The 16,817-nt window shown below is 35.0% G+C and overlaps 1 protein-coding gene across 1 annotated transcript in view; it reads right to left on the reverse strand.

The window, feature by feature from the left end:
- Nucleotides 1-11,669, reverse strand: part of LOC104539515 (zinc finger protein 236-like) — a 29,442-nt gene extending 17,773 nt beyond the window's left edge. Inside the window, exons 1-5 of the mRNA XM_010183066.1 lie at nt 11,537-11,669; nt 10,023-10,187; nt 6,803-6,981; nt 3,572-3,696; nt 779-951 (exon numbers count right to left, since the gene is read on the reverse strand). Of these exons, the coding sequence (XP_010181368.1) occupies nt 779-951; nt 3,572-3,696; nt 6,803-6,981; nt 10,023-10,187; nt 11,537-11,563 (669 nt within the window). The 5' untranslated portion in view covers nt 11,564-11,669. The remainder of the gene's footprint in view (nt 1-778; nt 952-3,571; nt 3,697-6,802; nt 6,982-10,022; nt 10,188-11,536) is intronic.
- Nucleotides 11,670-16,817: the final 5,148 nt, after the last annotated feature.

Genomic DNA, 16,817 nt, shown 5'->3' on the forward strand with positions numbered 1-16,817 from the left:
AGAGCAGAAATGATATCCTGAATGCAGGGGAAAAGAACAAATGAAAAAAGCTGCCTCTAACTTCATACCTTCCAAATAAAAACTAGGTCTCTTTCTATCGGTATTTCCAACCACAAATCACTAAAGTCAGCAAACAAATTACTAAACAAAGTTGCATAGCTAATGCTGCTCAGAAGATTATATTACGCTACCATAGCAGTGCTTTCTGAATCTTGAAAATTGTCTGGTACACAGAAAGAAAAAAATCAGCATAAAGAGGTCTAAGACAACAGTATTTTTCTATCTTATTTTGTAATTTTATTCTACCTGTAACTGAAAACCTCTTAAAAAGGCTCTAGAACATATACTTCAAAGACAAATTGCAGGTATGCACTATGATTGAGTTAGTAGGTTCCCGTTCGGCCTTGAATTTTTTCACCATTATCTGCTTTGCTGCTTTTGGCTTACTCTCAGGAATTCCAGCCCTCATTCTCCCAAGACTGACATAGGTAGAATTTTATACACCTAAAACTACTACTAATTTATTAATCTATCAATGCACTGTCAAAAGACAATTCTGGTAAATAAAGGTCTCAGTAACTATCCTTAGTATACATTTATCCAGATTAAGCTGTTTTAGGAAAGCTAGATTTGCAGGCAAAACCAGCAAACTACAATCTGTACTACAGCAGTAAACCAGACTGCAGAAAGCGCCAAGGAGCAAATAGCAAACAGGACACCCTAAATACCGAAAATGAAACAAACAGTATATAAGTGCCAAGTGAATAATTGCATTTACCTCTGAATGAACTCTCTGTATGTGTGACTGAAGATTGCCTTTCTGAGAAAAGGCTGCTGGACAAAAGGCACAAGCATGGGGTTTTTCACCAGTGTGCTTGATCATGTGGGTCTGCAATGCCCCCTTCTGGTTAAAGGCTTTTCCACATTCACTGCATTTAAAAGGTCTTTCACCTGGAAAGGGAAAAAAGGATATGGGGTAGGAGGCTTTAAAAAACATTGGTAGTTTCCATTTTCTAAATGAAATTTTATCAGCTAAAATAAAATAAAACATTGCATACAGATATCTATTTGTATTGTATGGCCCTGCTCAAAAATAAACTTAAAACCTTGAATGTTTACATAATTGCCGAACATTAAAGAAAATCTATGCAATATTGTTACAGGATTGCCCCATCACCATTTCCTGATTTTGCTGTTTTCAGTGCTATGCATACTTACAGTTATTGTACATTAACAGATTAAGCATTAAAAACTTCTCAGAAACTTTAAGTGACAAAATATAATAGAACTGTATTAACACATTACAAAGCTATGTGTTCTAAACACACAGATACCAAGAACAGTTTGGTTTCTTACAACCATGTGTCTTAATTGACTACCGGAAATCTCCACTGTGAACTCATTATTACTCTTTTTTTAAATTTTTTTTAATTTTAGTGAAACAGTTTAGCAGTGATAACCCCAGAACCTTGAGAACATTTCACTTTGCCTCTGTGCTTTTCTACAGCAAAAGCACTATGAGAATGCTGTATATTGTGTCTGCTACACCAGCAAGTACTAGCACATTCTAAATATTACACACACTAAAGCAGTTTTAGTGTTTTCATATGACTTCTAATTACATAGTCATAATTACATCTATTTTTTTAATTATTCTTAATTAAATTCACTTTTTTAAAAATAAAAGCAGCTATTTTGTGAAACAGACTACAAGCACACAACTCAGTATCAACTCTGAAGGAATGTGTATTTTCTGTTATGCTGCTTATAGGTTTTGAAGATGCTTTCAGGTCTGTGGTTTTTAACTGTATATTTTTAAATCTAGATTAAAATACAGAACACTAACTCAGATCTTGAAATACACTGAAAAAATTCCAATTGGGCTTTAATAGGTAAAAGGCTTAGTTTCCACTAATAGCTGCTGATGGACACACAATATTGCTTCAGGTTAAGTCTGCCATTTTAAGTAAATCTCGTTATAAAAACTAAAACTTAATCCTAGTTTGGAAATGCAGAATCTCTGTATTTTTCAAGTATCTCTTAATAAAATACAGATCTGGGAGGGGGAATGAGGGGTTCGTTACCTAGTTATTAATAACGGAACTGCAATCCCCGAGACTTACAATTTTTTTTCCCAAAGGGTATGTTTGAAATTAGTAACTATGAAGAAAAATGTATTGAAATTAAGATAATGATGTAATGCTGTACATGTAGCACTGACATACTCTTTTAAAAATTAAAGACTTAAGTATTCTAAACTCTTCAAAGTGGAGTTCTTCTTTCCTACACACTTCACAGTACCTCAAGCAACTAGACGCCATGCAGACTGTCAGTGGATTTAAAGGAACACCACAATTCAGAAACTAATGAGCATTTGCTAGCTACCTGGCACTTAAAATGACCTACCGTCACGTGCACACTGAAACTACATTTTCTGTTTCTTGACATCCCAACAGACAAACAACTTTTTATTCTTCAAAAGAATTATAAATGCTCTGAACTTCTTGAAGCTTTAGAAAAGTGTCCTCATCCAACTATAATCTTGCTTCTTTTATTTGACTAGAATAAGCTAAAATAATGTATCAAATAGAGACAAAACTTTAAAATAAGAAAGTTAATTTTTTAATTATTTTTTGTTACATTACTTTAAGGCAACTTTTAAAGCAGGTACAAGGGTGACCTCTTGTGTTACTGTTTCATACTTAAATGATTTATTATTTATTCACAAGATAGAAAATACATATATATATAGCACATAACTGAAGCATCCTCAAAGGTTTTGTTTAGAACCAAACTTACACTATACTATGTACTGCTGCTTAAAACTTGAGAACCATTCTTACAGTCCTCTGCACACTTCAAAAACTTTTGTATTATTTTATACTTAGCATTTTTCAGTTATATCAATTGCTTATGAGTTAAAACAGATGCACATATTTATGACAGTAATTTTAAAAAAATGACCTGCTATTCATTCTGCAAAACTGAACAGTCACCTGCTCTTCTTCAAGTATCAAAATTACAACGTAGACTTATCACCTTCCAAATTCACTTTGGACATCCTGAAAATGACCGTTACAATAAGTATAGAAAATGTACAGGAGTAACTATAAACAAATCAATCTAAAAACAAAAATCAAAGCCACTATGTTACTAGTATTATACTTTCTCATGTATTTCTACTCTTTTTGTGATTGTAAATTTTAGAACCTGTTATTCAGAGTATGTAAGATCTTATTTAGATTACCTGACTGGCCCTTATTTAGGTATTCCAATTTTAGGGCCCACTGAAACAAAGTATCAAAACTGGTATCCTGTGACAAATGAAACCTGTAAAGTAGTTAAAATTTCCAGATGTATAACATTATAAACAGTTTGAAAGATTTTTAAAAGTATATAGATTTCCTAAGCAATGAACTACATAAAGGGTTTTTTAAATCAGCAGTTAACAGCTTCCAATACTTTAATACTATTCCTTGTCCCAACAGGGAGAAAAATATTTAGCACTTCACAGATGAACTGAATTTTGTAAAACAAATGCAAGCCAACATAATTACTTCCACAGACTTACCTGTGTGTATCCTAACATGTCGTGTTAACTGACTCGGCTTCTGAAACGTCTTTCCACAGTGTGGACAGGAATAGGTAAACCCACTTCTGTCAATGTTTCTGTTATAGGATCTGGTATTTGATACCCTGCCATAAGAAAAAAAAAAGTAATCTTAATAGTGCACATTATTTTCAAGCTTATTTTACCCCATCATTTTTTAACATACAGTGTAAATTTGATGGCAGTTTATAGTATCAGCTGCGACATTTAAAAACCAAACTCTTTAATGATACTACAAGAACAATGCAGACAGCACTTTTCTAAGTACCTACAAGCACCAAGAATTAATAAAATCAATACATCTCAGGGACTCTCTAGAGACATTTTCACTGTAAATTCTACTAGAAGTATACAGTGACTTCACAGCTATTATTTTGGTGGGAATTTTCAACTCTGTGCAATTCCATTTCTTTTGCTTAAAGCCCTTCGTTCCGAACTAGAATATGAAGATCTCATGAACTAGAGCACAAATGCAGTTGCTGAAGTCAAACAGCAACAGGTTAAGAATTTAACAACCCAAATATTCACCACTGCCCCTCAGATACAAATCACAGTCTATACAGAGATGTGGCAACAGATGATATCAACTCCCATAATTCATTTCTCCACAAATCAAACTAATTGGTTGAAATGTTCGCTGAAAAACATCAACAGCAATGTGGAGAAACAATATTTATACTGGAAAAAAGGAGGAAAATTAAAACCCTAGATCTTACAGACCATCACAACTCAGCTAAGCAAGCAGAAACAAGAAGGCAGTGGGCAAACCAATGTAGTATCTAGAGCACGTTTTCCATAGTGCCTCAGTACTTAACACCTATGCAGTAATCCAGCTTGTCAGTACTGCTTAAAGCTAACTGAAATGTTACAGATTTAAATACCTGGTGTTTTTCTGAACAACTGAGAAATAAGAATTAGCAGATGTGCAAAACAGGCCACACCCTGAAACCCAGGCTGGTATAACACCACCAAACAGCAGGGGAGCGTCAGTCTGCCTATAACACAGGAAATCACTAAATTTCTGCTCCAATGCTGCATCTTTCCACTCTAAGAGAACACAGATATTCAATGTATCTTTAAAGGACAGCACATTCTCCCAATTACTTTAAACAAGCATGACATGCATTTCTAAACTATTTTTATATGCTTGTAGAGCAAGCACAGAGTGTGGGCAACATATTTTACTTATACATATTAACTATAACTACTAAAATTTACTGAAGCACCCGGAGTAAAATCAAGTGAAGTTTGAAGAGATGGAGAGAAAAGAGCGCAGATGTGCTCTAGAACCCATTCCTTCCATCTCAGGACAGATCTAGACCAGTCTGATTGTCAGAATGCATACTCTGATGAGCAACAACATCTGTCTGAACCAAAGCTGTGGCATTTTAATAACGGAATTAATACCCAATTTGGAGACAATTGTAGGGACAATCTTTCAAGATCACATCACCTTCTAAGGCACTTCATCATTTAGAGTTACGATGACAGTTTTCTTTTTAGAAAAAGTTAGATATTACAACTAAATTGTAACTTCGTAATAGTTTTCCATTCAAATGTTTCAAACACCTTTTTGGGAAGGAAAAGTGCAATCGCTTTATGAGAAAAACTTCAGGGAACAAGGCTCTTCATAATTTTAAATCCTAAAAATTTTCTGGAGCTTATTTTAAAATGAAAAGCAGGAATCAAATAGTAAGATTTTTAACCACTGATGTGTGTCCTTGAACTTTATATACAGTCAGGTTAGGTCAAATACTAACTTTTCATAATTCATCTGAATTTTATGAGAGGATTGTGTCAAATAATAAATTTTCAAAAATCAAAACATCCACATTTCTCCTTTCAAGATCATTTCTACTGAAACACAGAAGGTAGAGCAGGAACACTCATGAATTCATTAACCTGGCTCACACACATGGGTTGTATTGCTACTGCTGGTGAAAGGGGAGTAAAGTACCATTATGGACAGTACTTTCGTGAATACAAATGCAACATTTCTACATCTGAACTGATAAGTAAAGTGAATTTCATGTAAGGAAGCTCTGAATCCACAAATAACCCGTATTTATGAAAATAAAGATGAACAAATTATTGTGGAGCTGTTATATCTCATTTACATTAGAGCAAAGCATGTATAATACTCTAATAATAATACTCTAATAATAATACTTTAATACACTAATTCATTCTGACTTACACAAGACATGTCCACAGAAACGTTTGTTCTGTCTAATATTATATAACTCAATAGAAACATAACAAATTTACCTGAATTTTCAGTTTGTAAATGGAGATCTAGAACAATACTTTTAAAACTTCTGGAACACAGCTTATAAGATCTCACAACCTGCATCTTTTGCTAATAAAAAAAATTGGAAATATATGTATTTCTAAATAAGAAATATTTCCCAAATGTTTTTTATAGAGACAAAGTAAAGATTAGAAGAGAGATCTCCTATTAAAATACCTTAGACTTTCTTAATGTATAAGTTAAGCCAAGAGAAGGTTTTTTTCCTTCTTCTAACTTAAACTAATTTTCACCTTCCTGAAAGTGAAGTCAAAGTAGAAAGCTGAAAGAAAGGACAAAACAAATCTTCACTTAAAGTAAGAACAGCATTTATTAGGCCTGGTTTTTCCTTTAATTTTGTGCTTTTCAGATTTACAAGAAACTCATAGCAAGTTGTGGTGAAGACAACCTGCAGAAGACTATTAAACTGCAAGGAACAATTTCTGTCTTCATGGAAGGTAAATATTAGCATTTTTGTAATTACAACTGCTATGTAAAATTAATATACATTTGCTTCAACATACTGCTGTTAGCTAACCTTTAAAAATCACACAATCACACTTCAAAAACCACTCTATACCAGAAAAACTTAACCTATGCTTAAAAAGAGCAGGCAGATGGAACTATGCTCAGTATGGGTCACTATATATGAAAACGAGGTGAAAAGTGGGTGGGGAAAGGCCTCCAAAAATAACCACCTACACTTCAGCTAGGTTTTAAAAAAAAAAACAAACACAACAAACCCAAAACACACCAAATTCCACTTGCTAACAGCATACCAAAGAAAAGAAATTATCTACACAGGTCATGGTACTTCACTGACTGGAAATGCTACTCCTGCTTTCCCCCAGCTATCAGCATAAAAGTAACACCTGCTCATTTTGTTACAATCCAGTGACTGTCACCTTATTTTATAGTGGGTTTTCATATGCTCCTTTAGCTGTGCAGAAGTTTCAAATTCCTTTTTGCAAGACTTGCAGCTGTGGATCCTATTGCCTGCCAATTCTTGACGATGTTCTTCCATGTGTATGGACAGCTGACTCTGTAAAGTAAACTCATCTCCACACTCTGAGCAGATAAGGTTCTGAAAGACAGAATAGAGACTGATTTGTCAGAAGACCCCTAAACAGCGGTACACATGTACAAGCTTTGCTCAAGTAGATGAACGTATCCTCCCATGGACATCGGCAGCTGGAAGCAAGCAGCAATAAAAGCATACAAGCGAAAAACACTTACGAGCCCCATAATATAAATCATGAACAATAATCGCTGCAAGCTTAATGCAGTACTTGTATTTTAAGAAACTTCACTGAAACTGGCATCTGAAAAAAGTTCACACGGTAGCAGAGACAAGCAGTTCAATACTATCATCACTACTCACTATTTTCTTAGTAGACTAGTTCAAGATACACATAGAAACTTATCTCAAGTGTCATTATGCTACAGTCTACATAAAGAATTGTAAAAAATACTACTTTCTAACTAAAAATATTGTAACTGTAGATTCTGGAATTTTACACTTTTACTGGTTACAATGATAAATTGTCACTCACTTTTTAACAGTGAGTTAACTCACTGTTAAAACTCACTTTCCACACAACTGACTTTTCTTAAGCTATCTAACAGAACAGATGACAGAAATAAATAGGGACACATAATATTTTTGACAGGTATCTCTTCAACCCATTAGTTTTACAGCAGTGTTAAACATACCACTTTCCAGTTATATGAGTACTCCATGTCATTTAGAATGGAAATTATACTTGTAATGTTTAATGCAAAAGCATTGCCATTTCTCTGAAATCCAGAGGAAGAATAAAAGTCAAATATTACTTTGATGAAAACTAAAAGCTCTGCATTTTACTTCCTTTTGCTTTTCAAAACCATTAATTTTATTTCTCAGTGTATCTTTATTTTACAAAATCTAAGCAGAGTTAAGATTAAATGTAACAGATGTATTGCCAAAGAGATGGTGAATATTTTTAGACATGTTCCTTACTGGTGTGCATAAGTAACTTCAGACAGCTTTTGTCTTGGTTCATTTTTCAGTTACTGTGATTATGCCTGCACATGGAAGTGTTTTTTATTCTCCTCTCTTTTTCTTTTCCTCCTTGAATGATCAACCAGAGGACCAAAAAAACCATAAAACCATGTTCATTTAAATAAAGATACTGATAAGAAGGTTTTAAATCAAGAGGAACAAAGATATGCAATACTATTTTTAAAGTGCTTTGACAATAAATGTGTTCCCCAAGTCTGAAAAAAACTCAAAAATTCTGCAATATTGCCAGACGTTTCCACATAAAAACTTAAAAATCTGAAGTCCTTTAATGAAATTAAATACTACCTCAAAAATGACTTGTTTAACATAACCTACAGATTATTCCTAGTGGACTTAAATTACAGTGCGAGACGAAAAATAAATATTACATTCTTTTCTAGGATCTACATTCAAATCTGAATAAGAATACTTCTTAGTTAAAAATACTGTTCTTATACAACAAGTTAGGTTTATGATGATCCTTTTTAAGCAGGGGAAAATCAGGATAAAGCTGGTTGATACACAGCACAAAACAAGGCTAAAGTTATCCAAACCTCAGTTTTGTGCAGCAATCTCCTCAACTGCTATGTATGTTCCCTGAGTATGTATCTTTGCTCTGTTTGCAGATTTGAACCCTCCTAAAAGTAAAAGTAGCAAACAGGAGGGAAAATGTACTCCACTGGTAACTTCTTATGCTGCACATCATGAGAAACTCCTGAATGACAGCTAGTGCCAGCCTCAAGACCCTCTGCTTCAAGTTCAAATTCCAGCTCTCATACAGGGTCCGTGCATAACTACTGAGAAAATCATTCCTGCAGTTCTCTGTGAATTAACTGTTACATTCATCTCCATTTTATCACAGAATTATAGGGCATTATCAGAATACATTCATTAGCAACTGAAAGGTATTCATATTTTTATATATTTAATTTTCAAGCTGCAGATGGAATTTTAAAATGGAAGGCATCACACAACCTATTCTTTAGGTATCTGCACCAAGTATCAAACTCAGAGCTGCTGAAGTGGATGAAAAAATCACTTAGTGATAGCAATGAATACTAAAAACCACTCTTCAGCATCTTTCTTGATGCTCAGTTTCCTTATTCTGATGTTTTTAGCAATTCATAAATCAGGTTTCCACAAAAAATACCCATTAAAATATATTAACATGCCACAAAATTGTATTCAAGTCCTCTCATTTTAACCCAGTTGTGTATGTGATAAAATACGAACTGATAACAAGATTAAAGAAGGAATCCATTCTCTACAGATGGCATTCCCTGTCTGGTTCAGGGAAAAATGCAAACAGGCTTATTATCGCAAACCTACTGGTCAAAACTGCTGTAAGCTGTCTGCAGTTGGTACAGAGAAACACACAGTTGTTATGTTTATGATTAGAAGTCTGGCAATAAAAGTGCATGCTTGACTCAGCTCCAATTCTACAACACAAATTGCAATTTTAAAAAAAGTCTTCACAGGAGGAAGACATAATTACATGACTGAAAACTTGGTATTTTGAGCATTAAAATCAACTCTGGCAACTGCAGTAATGCAGCAATGACTACAAAGTGTGCAAAATACTATTATGCATTAACCGCTTACTAAGTATTTAACCAATGCCTTACAAAAATGGAAAATGAAATTGTGAGAAGGAACAAGAAGTCCTCTCAAGTGAAATAACCATTCAAAAAACAGGGCTAGACATTCTAGATAAGGCAACAGCTTCGTGATGCAAGAAACAGATAGTGAGAGTGCCTCACCATGACATTTGCTATCAAAAATGATCACCCAGGCTACTACATGTGGGCTTGTCAGTGTACACAGAATCACAGAAATTGCTTCAAAATACAAGTATTTGTAAATAACTAATTAGTTAGTAACGACAGGATTGGAACACTTGCTTATACCCAGTACGTTAATTTCTGCTACTATTACTAAAACACACTCCCCACAAAAAAAACTGTATTTCTTCAGAATGAGACCATTTATTCAATTCTCCAATGTAAAGCATAAGGCTAAGGGATTAAGTACAACCATTATGATGTGTCTTTTCAAAATTTAAATTATGAATTTTAATGAGTTACCTCCTCCTTCTCATGTAGCATTATATGAGCTTTCAGACTGGCTACTCTGGAGAATTTCTTGTTGCACACAGGACACGTAGGATCTTCGCCATTGTGTGTACACTTATGAAGTGTCAAGTTGAATTCAACATTAAATGACATCGGACACTGGTCACATCGGTGAGGCTGTTTGTTAAAACGACAAAAATAAGACACAATTCAGTCTTCCCGTAAGTTACATATAGCCTAGGTGATACAAGGAACCATACAAATCAAACTGTTTCAAATAAAAAAAAGAGCAATTCAAGTACCTACATACCGTAATGATCCTTAACAATACCAGACTTAATTAATTTCTTCTCTTTGCTGAAAATTCAAATACAGCATTTCAAGGTCATATGGGGAAAGGCAGCAGGGGAACTAAAGAAAGCAGAGACTCAAAATTGAGACTGTCCCAGGAGAGTGAAGTTAGCAGGAGAGAAGTACGAGCAAGAGACAGAAATACATTTTCCTAATTTAACTGAGACCATGAACTCTCCTTAAGCAAAACTAATAATTGCATCAGCAAAGCAAAAAGCTCAGTTTATGTTAGGATTGACTGCTCACCAGCTGGTATCTACACAATCAGTTTTCATTCTTTAAGAGCCCCTTAACTTTTAGATATATATAATATACATACAGGTTTTTAAGGTCCCTTCCAACCAAATCATTCTATGATTCTACGATAAGCATGCAGTAGCATAGTTTTAACAGTATCAACTTCCATTTTTTATATACCAACTTTACAACATTGAAACTTGTCTACGTAGTTCTTTGTAAACATGAATTATCATCTCAAATTCCTACATTTTGTAAAAATTAATCTGTATCTACAGCTACTTCTAGCAGTAATATAATTATTCTTTCATCACACGTAAAGTAGTTTTAGCTTTGTGAAATAGAAAACAAGAAACAGAAATTTAATGATTCAGGTTACAGATGAAACCTGTGGCAAAAGCTTCACTTAAAGTCAGACCAGTCTTAATCACATACCTGTAGTTCTCTCATTCTTTCCCAAATTTGATTTGCAAGCAGCTAAAGTGATGACATTAATCTACTGACTAACACATCCATACTAGATTAGGTCATTTGACATTATTGAAAACAGCTGTAAAAGACTGATAGGGTCCGGTTAATCAATATAATAACTATTTTCTTTTTTATTGCTAATGTGTAGAATCAGTTTGCAAATTTGATTAAAAGAAACCCCTACATTTTTTAATGTATCTGAATATTTTATAAAGCAAAGAACAAGGCTAAAATTAAAAATTACTGAACTGGAAACAATATTCTAACTAAATGGCATCAAGGTAAGGTCCTGTCTCAAAGGAAACATGAAAGGGAAACTCCATTAAAGTCTTGAGGTCCCCAAGTAGTAATTATTAGTGATGTGATTTTAATAAATGAAAAATCATTTCCCGTGTTATCTTTGGCAGTATATGAAAATATCAATATACACCAATACTTTTTAAGTTTATATCTACTAAAATTCATACCTTGTCATTTTGCTCATGATCCCTCATATGGCGCTGGAACTGGGTCTCTCTCGGAAAAGACAGCAAACAGATCTCACACTTACGGAAGTTAGGTACTTGGTAAGGAAATTTACTGTTCTTTGTATTCGGTGTCAGAACATCATCTACAAAACAAGCATCAAGACATTTGTATGAAGTCACATTTCATTTACTTATATTTTATTGTAAAAGTCAGAATTCCTTGAGGCAGAAACTATTCAAACTCCTGTAAGATTTTGACTTACGAGATTCTGACTTCACTGGATCTTGAAGATCCCAGGCATAAACATTACTGCTTCCATTGACATGGGATGAAAGGAATATATCCATCCCTCTAACTGCCAGTTGCCAAGGAGATAAATAATCACCTTTTCCTAGTAATTAGAAGTAAATTCTTGCTGTGCTTCATGAGCGCCCATCAAGTTTGCAACAAAATAAAATGTTGCCAAATACACCAGGTATGAGTAAGATACTACCAGGCTTATTTATAATACTACTACATCACGTGTTTCTAAAAAAATAATAATAAAAAAAATCTTTAATGCAACACAGTCAGCAGTTCTAACTACATAGGTTTTCTGTCCTCCTCCTCTTCCTCAGTCTTATTTTTCCTTCAAGAAAAATTCACGCATCTTCTCTTTTTTCTACTTCTGGGAATGTAAAGCCTTTATTAAAAACCTTTACAGTTGTAAAACCAACACCCATGTTTCAAATAGCTGAGAGAGATGCAATAAACTGCAAGTCAAACTGTGCACACATGAATTCAACGGAGAAAGATTTTTTTTTCAATAGACCCAGTCTAAGCCCATATCGTTTTCGCGAACTCCTACAGTCGTCACACAACTTTTGACATACAAGCTGCAAGCTTCTATATCTTCTTGCTCAAATGGCTGAAATCAGTCCTATTAATATATTCCTTATATCTTAAATGTTTATCCAAGTAAGTCAAACACATTTTACACTTGAGAACATACTGTACTACTGAGGAAGTTATGTTTATTTAAGAAAAGAAACTGGCAGGAACAGTTAAAATATCTAAGATCATTCAAAACAGTATTTATAAAACAAAAATACAAGTAGACTGACTTGTGCTGCAGATTAAGGACACTGAAGAAAAAAAAAAAACAACACAGAATTCAGTTTCCAATGTTGCCACGACTCTTAAGTGCATCAACAACAGAATGCAACAGGACAAACAAAAAAACAGAACGTTCATTTTATTTTCAAGACTTGCAAGAGAGTCAGTACTTTTCACCATGTATGTAAGAATTAGGCATAGGAAGTAATAGCACAACTAGAAGTCTACAACATCCTGTTTACATTTCCTCAGAGGAAACCAAAGATTACGATTCATGTAGTATTTCTGCTCAACACTGCACCTACCTCAAAGTTCTGTCTCATTCAAGGGAAAAAAAAAAAAATCAGTACTTTACAACCTGACCATCTTTTTTTCCTGCTAAAGTTCTGAACAAACTCTAAAAGCTTGTAGTTGAGGAAGCTCTAGCAAACATGTCAGCACAAGATATTTTAGATGAGAAATCACAACTAAAAACCATGTCCTGGAGACTTATACTTTCCAAGCAACTGAAGTAGAGAAAGTGTAACTTCGAAATAATCAAAGGTGCTAACTTCTCTATAATTTGAAATACAGAAAAAGCAGCATGCTCAGTAGCACCTGAGTAAGATTACCAAGTGACTTACTTTTTAGGTCAGTAACTTTTCTATAGATCATTTTTATTAAAGTGTGTATCATATTTGTATCAACCAAAATACTGATTAATATATAGGCTACGAATTTTCTCCAAGAATTAAAACAGGAACCTGAATGAACTATATGTCAAAGAAAAATCAAATATCCTTGTGATGTTACAACAGAATTTGATAACCGTGAGTATATGAAATCATGCAACTTGATGCTTATCACTATATGGGATGATTATTTCAGCTTTTCTTTAAAAAGGAGGAAATTATGGGGTAATGGTTTAAAACTTTCCAGTTTTAAGGTAGATTTAGGTTGGGTATTAGGAAAAAGTTCTTCAATAGGAGGGTGGTAGATCACTGGAACAGGTTGCCCAGAGAGGTGGTGGAGGCCCCATCCCTGGAGATATTCAAGGTCAGGCTTGATGGGGCTCTGAGCAACCCGATCTAGTAACAGTGTCCCCGCTTCGTGCAGAGGGGTTGGACCAGATGATCTTTAAAGGTCCCTTCCAACCCAATACATTCTGTGATTCTATGAATCTATGGCCATTAAAATAAAGGGGTAACAAAAGCATAACCTTAAAATATTTCCTAGGAAAGAATACAGAAACAGCCTAAACTGGCAAATGAGGAGCTGAGCACATCACACTCCATATTGAAGTGTCAGGAGTAGTTCCTGAGTGATCACCAACCCCGAGCTGCCTGCAAGCCTTTCCACCTTCCTAATGGCCTGCAGACCCCAAGGAAGAAGAAATAGAAGGCAGGCATTTAGAAAATCTGTTGCTTACATCTGTAACATCTTAAGCACTGGTCTTTCAAAGAAAACCTTTGTAACTCTTTGCAAAGCTGTATTTTGTGGGTTTTTTGGCCCACTGCTAGAAGCAAAAGACAGACATTTGGGAGGCAGGACTGAGCCCCAGCAAATGGACTGTACAGTCCCACCTGAAGAAGGCTGCTTGGCAGATGGTGTTTACTGCAGAAACTCATCTAAAGGCCTTAAGGACAAGGCACAGCAAACCAGTTTAGGTTAGACTCCAGAAATCTTCAAAGGCTCAAGGACTGGGAGATCAGGCTGAAGACTGCTGCAGGTAGTTACAGCCAGTATGAACAGACAACCAGACCACTTTGGATTTAAAAGAACTCCAAAAGTTCCATTGCTTCACTCAAAGGGCAGGATAGATTTAATGCAGATTCAAATTAAAACACAAATTCACTTATTCATCAACACTATGTCTGAACTAGGGACAGATGAGACTATGATTATCTTTTTCACTTACATTCTCACTGAAGTACAGTTTTGTCCTCTATTACCAGACAGATACTGGGTATTTCTGAGAGCTGCACAGCTCCCTTTTATTAAAGATGCAGGAAGTGACTGTTTATTTTATTCTTCCAGTAACAATTCCTTGTTATTCAGAATAAGACCCCTACTGAAATCAAGCAACTGCATTACAGCAAGGACAATACTGTTATGATGTGTTGAGAATTTGGAAGATAGAAAAACAGGAAAGATTCCCGATTAAAGAAATAAAGCGCAAGTGAGCTATATTTCAACTTTTCAGGCAGGTGTCACAGACTCAAAGTATGACTTGGGTTTGTCTTCAATAGAAAAATGAAATAACAGTTTGACAGAGTTTTTTATTAGAAGAATTAATAACCAAAGACACTATTTACACGATACCTCCATATCATAGCAAGTCAAAGCAATAAACCACATTGTCATAGTTCAGAGAAATCAGCAATAAAATCCAGCTGTTCAATCATCTTCCCTTATTATCAGAGGAAAAAAAATGCTCTTAGATGTATCACCTTGGACCATGCAACAATTCAAACACTGCGAAATACTGGACCTATCTTAAAGGCCACTATTTCTGAGTACCCAAAAACGTAGAGATGATGCCAGTTCAAGAAGCTGGCAGTGGGATATGGATCCTGTACTTCTAAATGCACTGATTAATTTCTTAATTAAAAAACAAAATCTGCTACACATTCCCTGTGTACCAAAGGGAACAAAAATACTGACATACATGACATAGTGTTTGATAGTCACAATTTATCATTTATCAGATTAGCAACTAATTACCAAACAGCTAAAATAGTGCCTATGCTTCCAGAAAAATGTAAATATTGAATACACAGATTAAGCAATCTATTTATTGCCAGATATGCTCTGTCCAGATGAAAACACAAGTCTGCTAACTAAGTCAAGTCAACACAGAATTAATAATCTGAGTTATTAATTAGAGAAGACACTAACTGATTACGTATATAGAAATAAAATTGTATGAAAAATTGGCATGCTCTTACTACAGAGAAGCTACTTATTGACATCCATAAACACACACACATATACATATAAAGAAAACACAATGAATATCAGAGTAACAAATTCCCTGAAAAATAAGTGATCCTTTCAGGTCTACACACTACAAAAGAAATGACAAACCTCACTGAACAGCTACAAAGCTTAAAATGCTGCAATTTATTAATATTAACCTCATAAAAATAGTGGAGAAGCTACTGTTTTGTTTGGGTTGTTTTGGTTTTTTGTTCCTCTGTTTGGGTTTTTGTGGTTTTTTTGCAACTCACATGTTTGTCTATTTGCAACATAAATCAACCCTATTCTATCGCAGCTTGAGACAGTCAAGTATCAATACAACTAGATGAAATGGGGAGCACTTAGCTCTTTATGCACTGCCAAACATACATTTAATCTGTATTCTTTCAGCTTGTCCAAAGTGTCCAAAAATACCAGAATCACATTTGCAAAGTACCTATCAGAGATTATAAACTTACAGTTCCTAGATGGCCTTACTCAAATACTCTTAATGTTACAATCTTCAAGTCCTTTTCACATTACTTGCCCCTCACAAAGCAGCAGCAATCAAGTTTCAGGTCAACTCAGATTTTTGTGATAAGAGCCTTCACGAAAACTTGACCTCAGGAGCTGAGTCAGCAAGCAGGTGCTCTCCGCTACGAGCCACCCATGACAACTCAATGTGGAAGGAGGCAGACAGAATTAGAGCACTCCCAACCTTTCCCTCCTTATGTAAGCAGCACTTGTGCCTCCCTGCAGCCTGCAATTCCCTCTGCAAGGCACAGATGGGTGCATTCAGCTGGAAACCCAGTGCAGCCTTATTAGATCTCTAATAGCCCACTCGCACCCGACTGAGAGGACACTGCGAATACAACGCTCAAGCTTGTGGAGTTCGTGGATGGAAAACTTGTCAATGAAGTTAAATGGCAGCAGGCAAGTCCAGGGACAAAAGGGTCTGACCCTATCAAAACCTATTTACTAATTTCTGAGTAAAAAGAAAGAGGTAAGACAGGAGAACAAAACAGGGATGGCCATATTGATGCTTCCTCATGCTACAATTGAATTCACAGCACACAAATGATAATGGATCATTAGAACATTTTGGAGTTCTGCAATCATAAAAGAATCAGGTTAGTGTAAATCTAGCTCAGCCCTCTTAAAAAACAGCAGTTATTCCTCATGACTTCTAATGGGAGGAACAGGGTAAAGACTCAACTCTCAGTTCATCTAGCAGACCAAACTCCAGAA

This window comes from Mesitornis unicolor, unplaced genomic scaffold (assembly GCF_000695765.1).
Source record: "Mesitornis unicolor isolate BGI_N332 unplaced genomic scaffold, ASM69576v1 scaffold47554, whole genome shotgun sequence".
NCBI lineage: Eukaryota > Metazoa > Chordata > Aves > Mesitornithiformes > Mesitornithidae > Mesitornis > Mesitornis unicolor.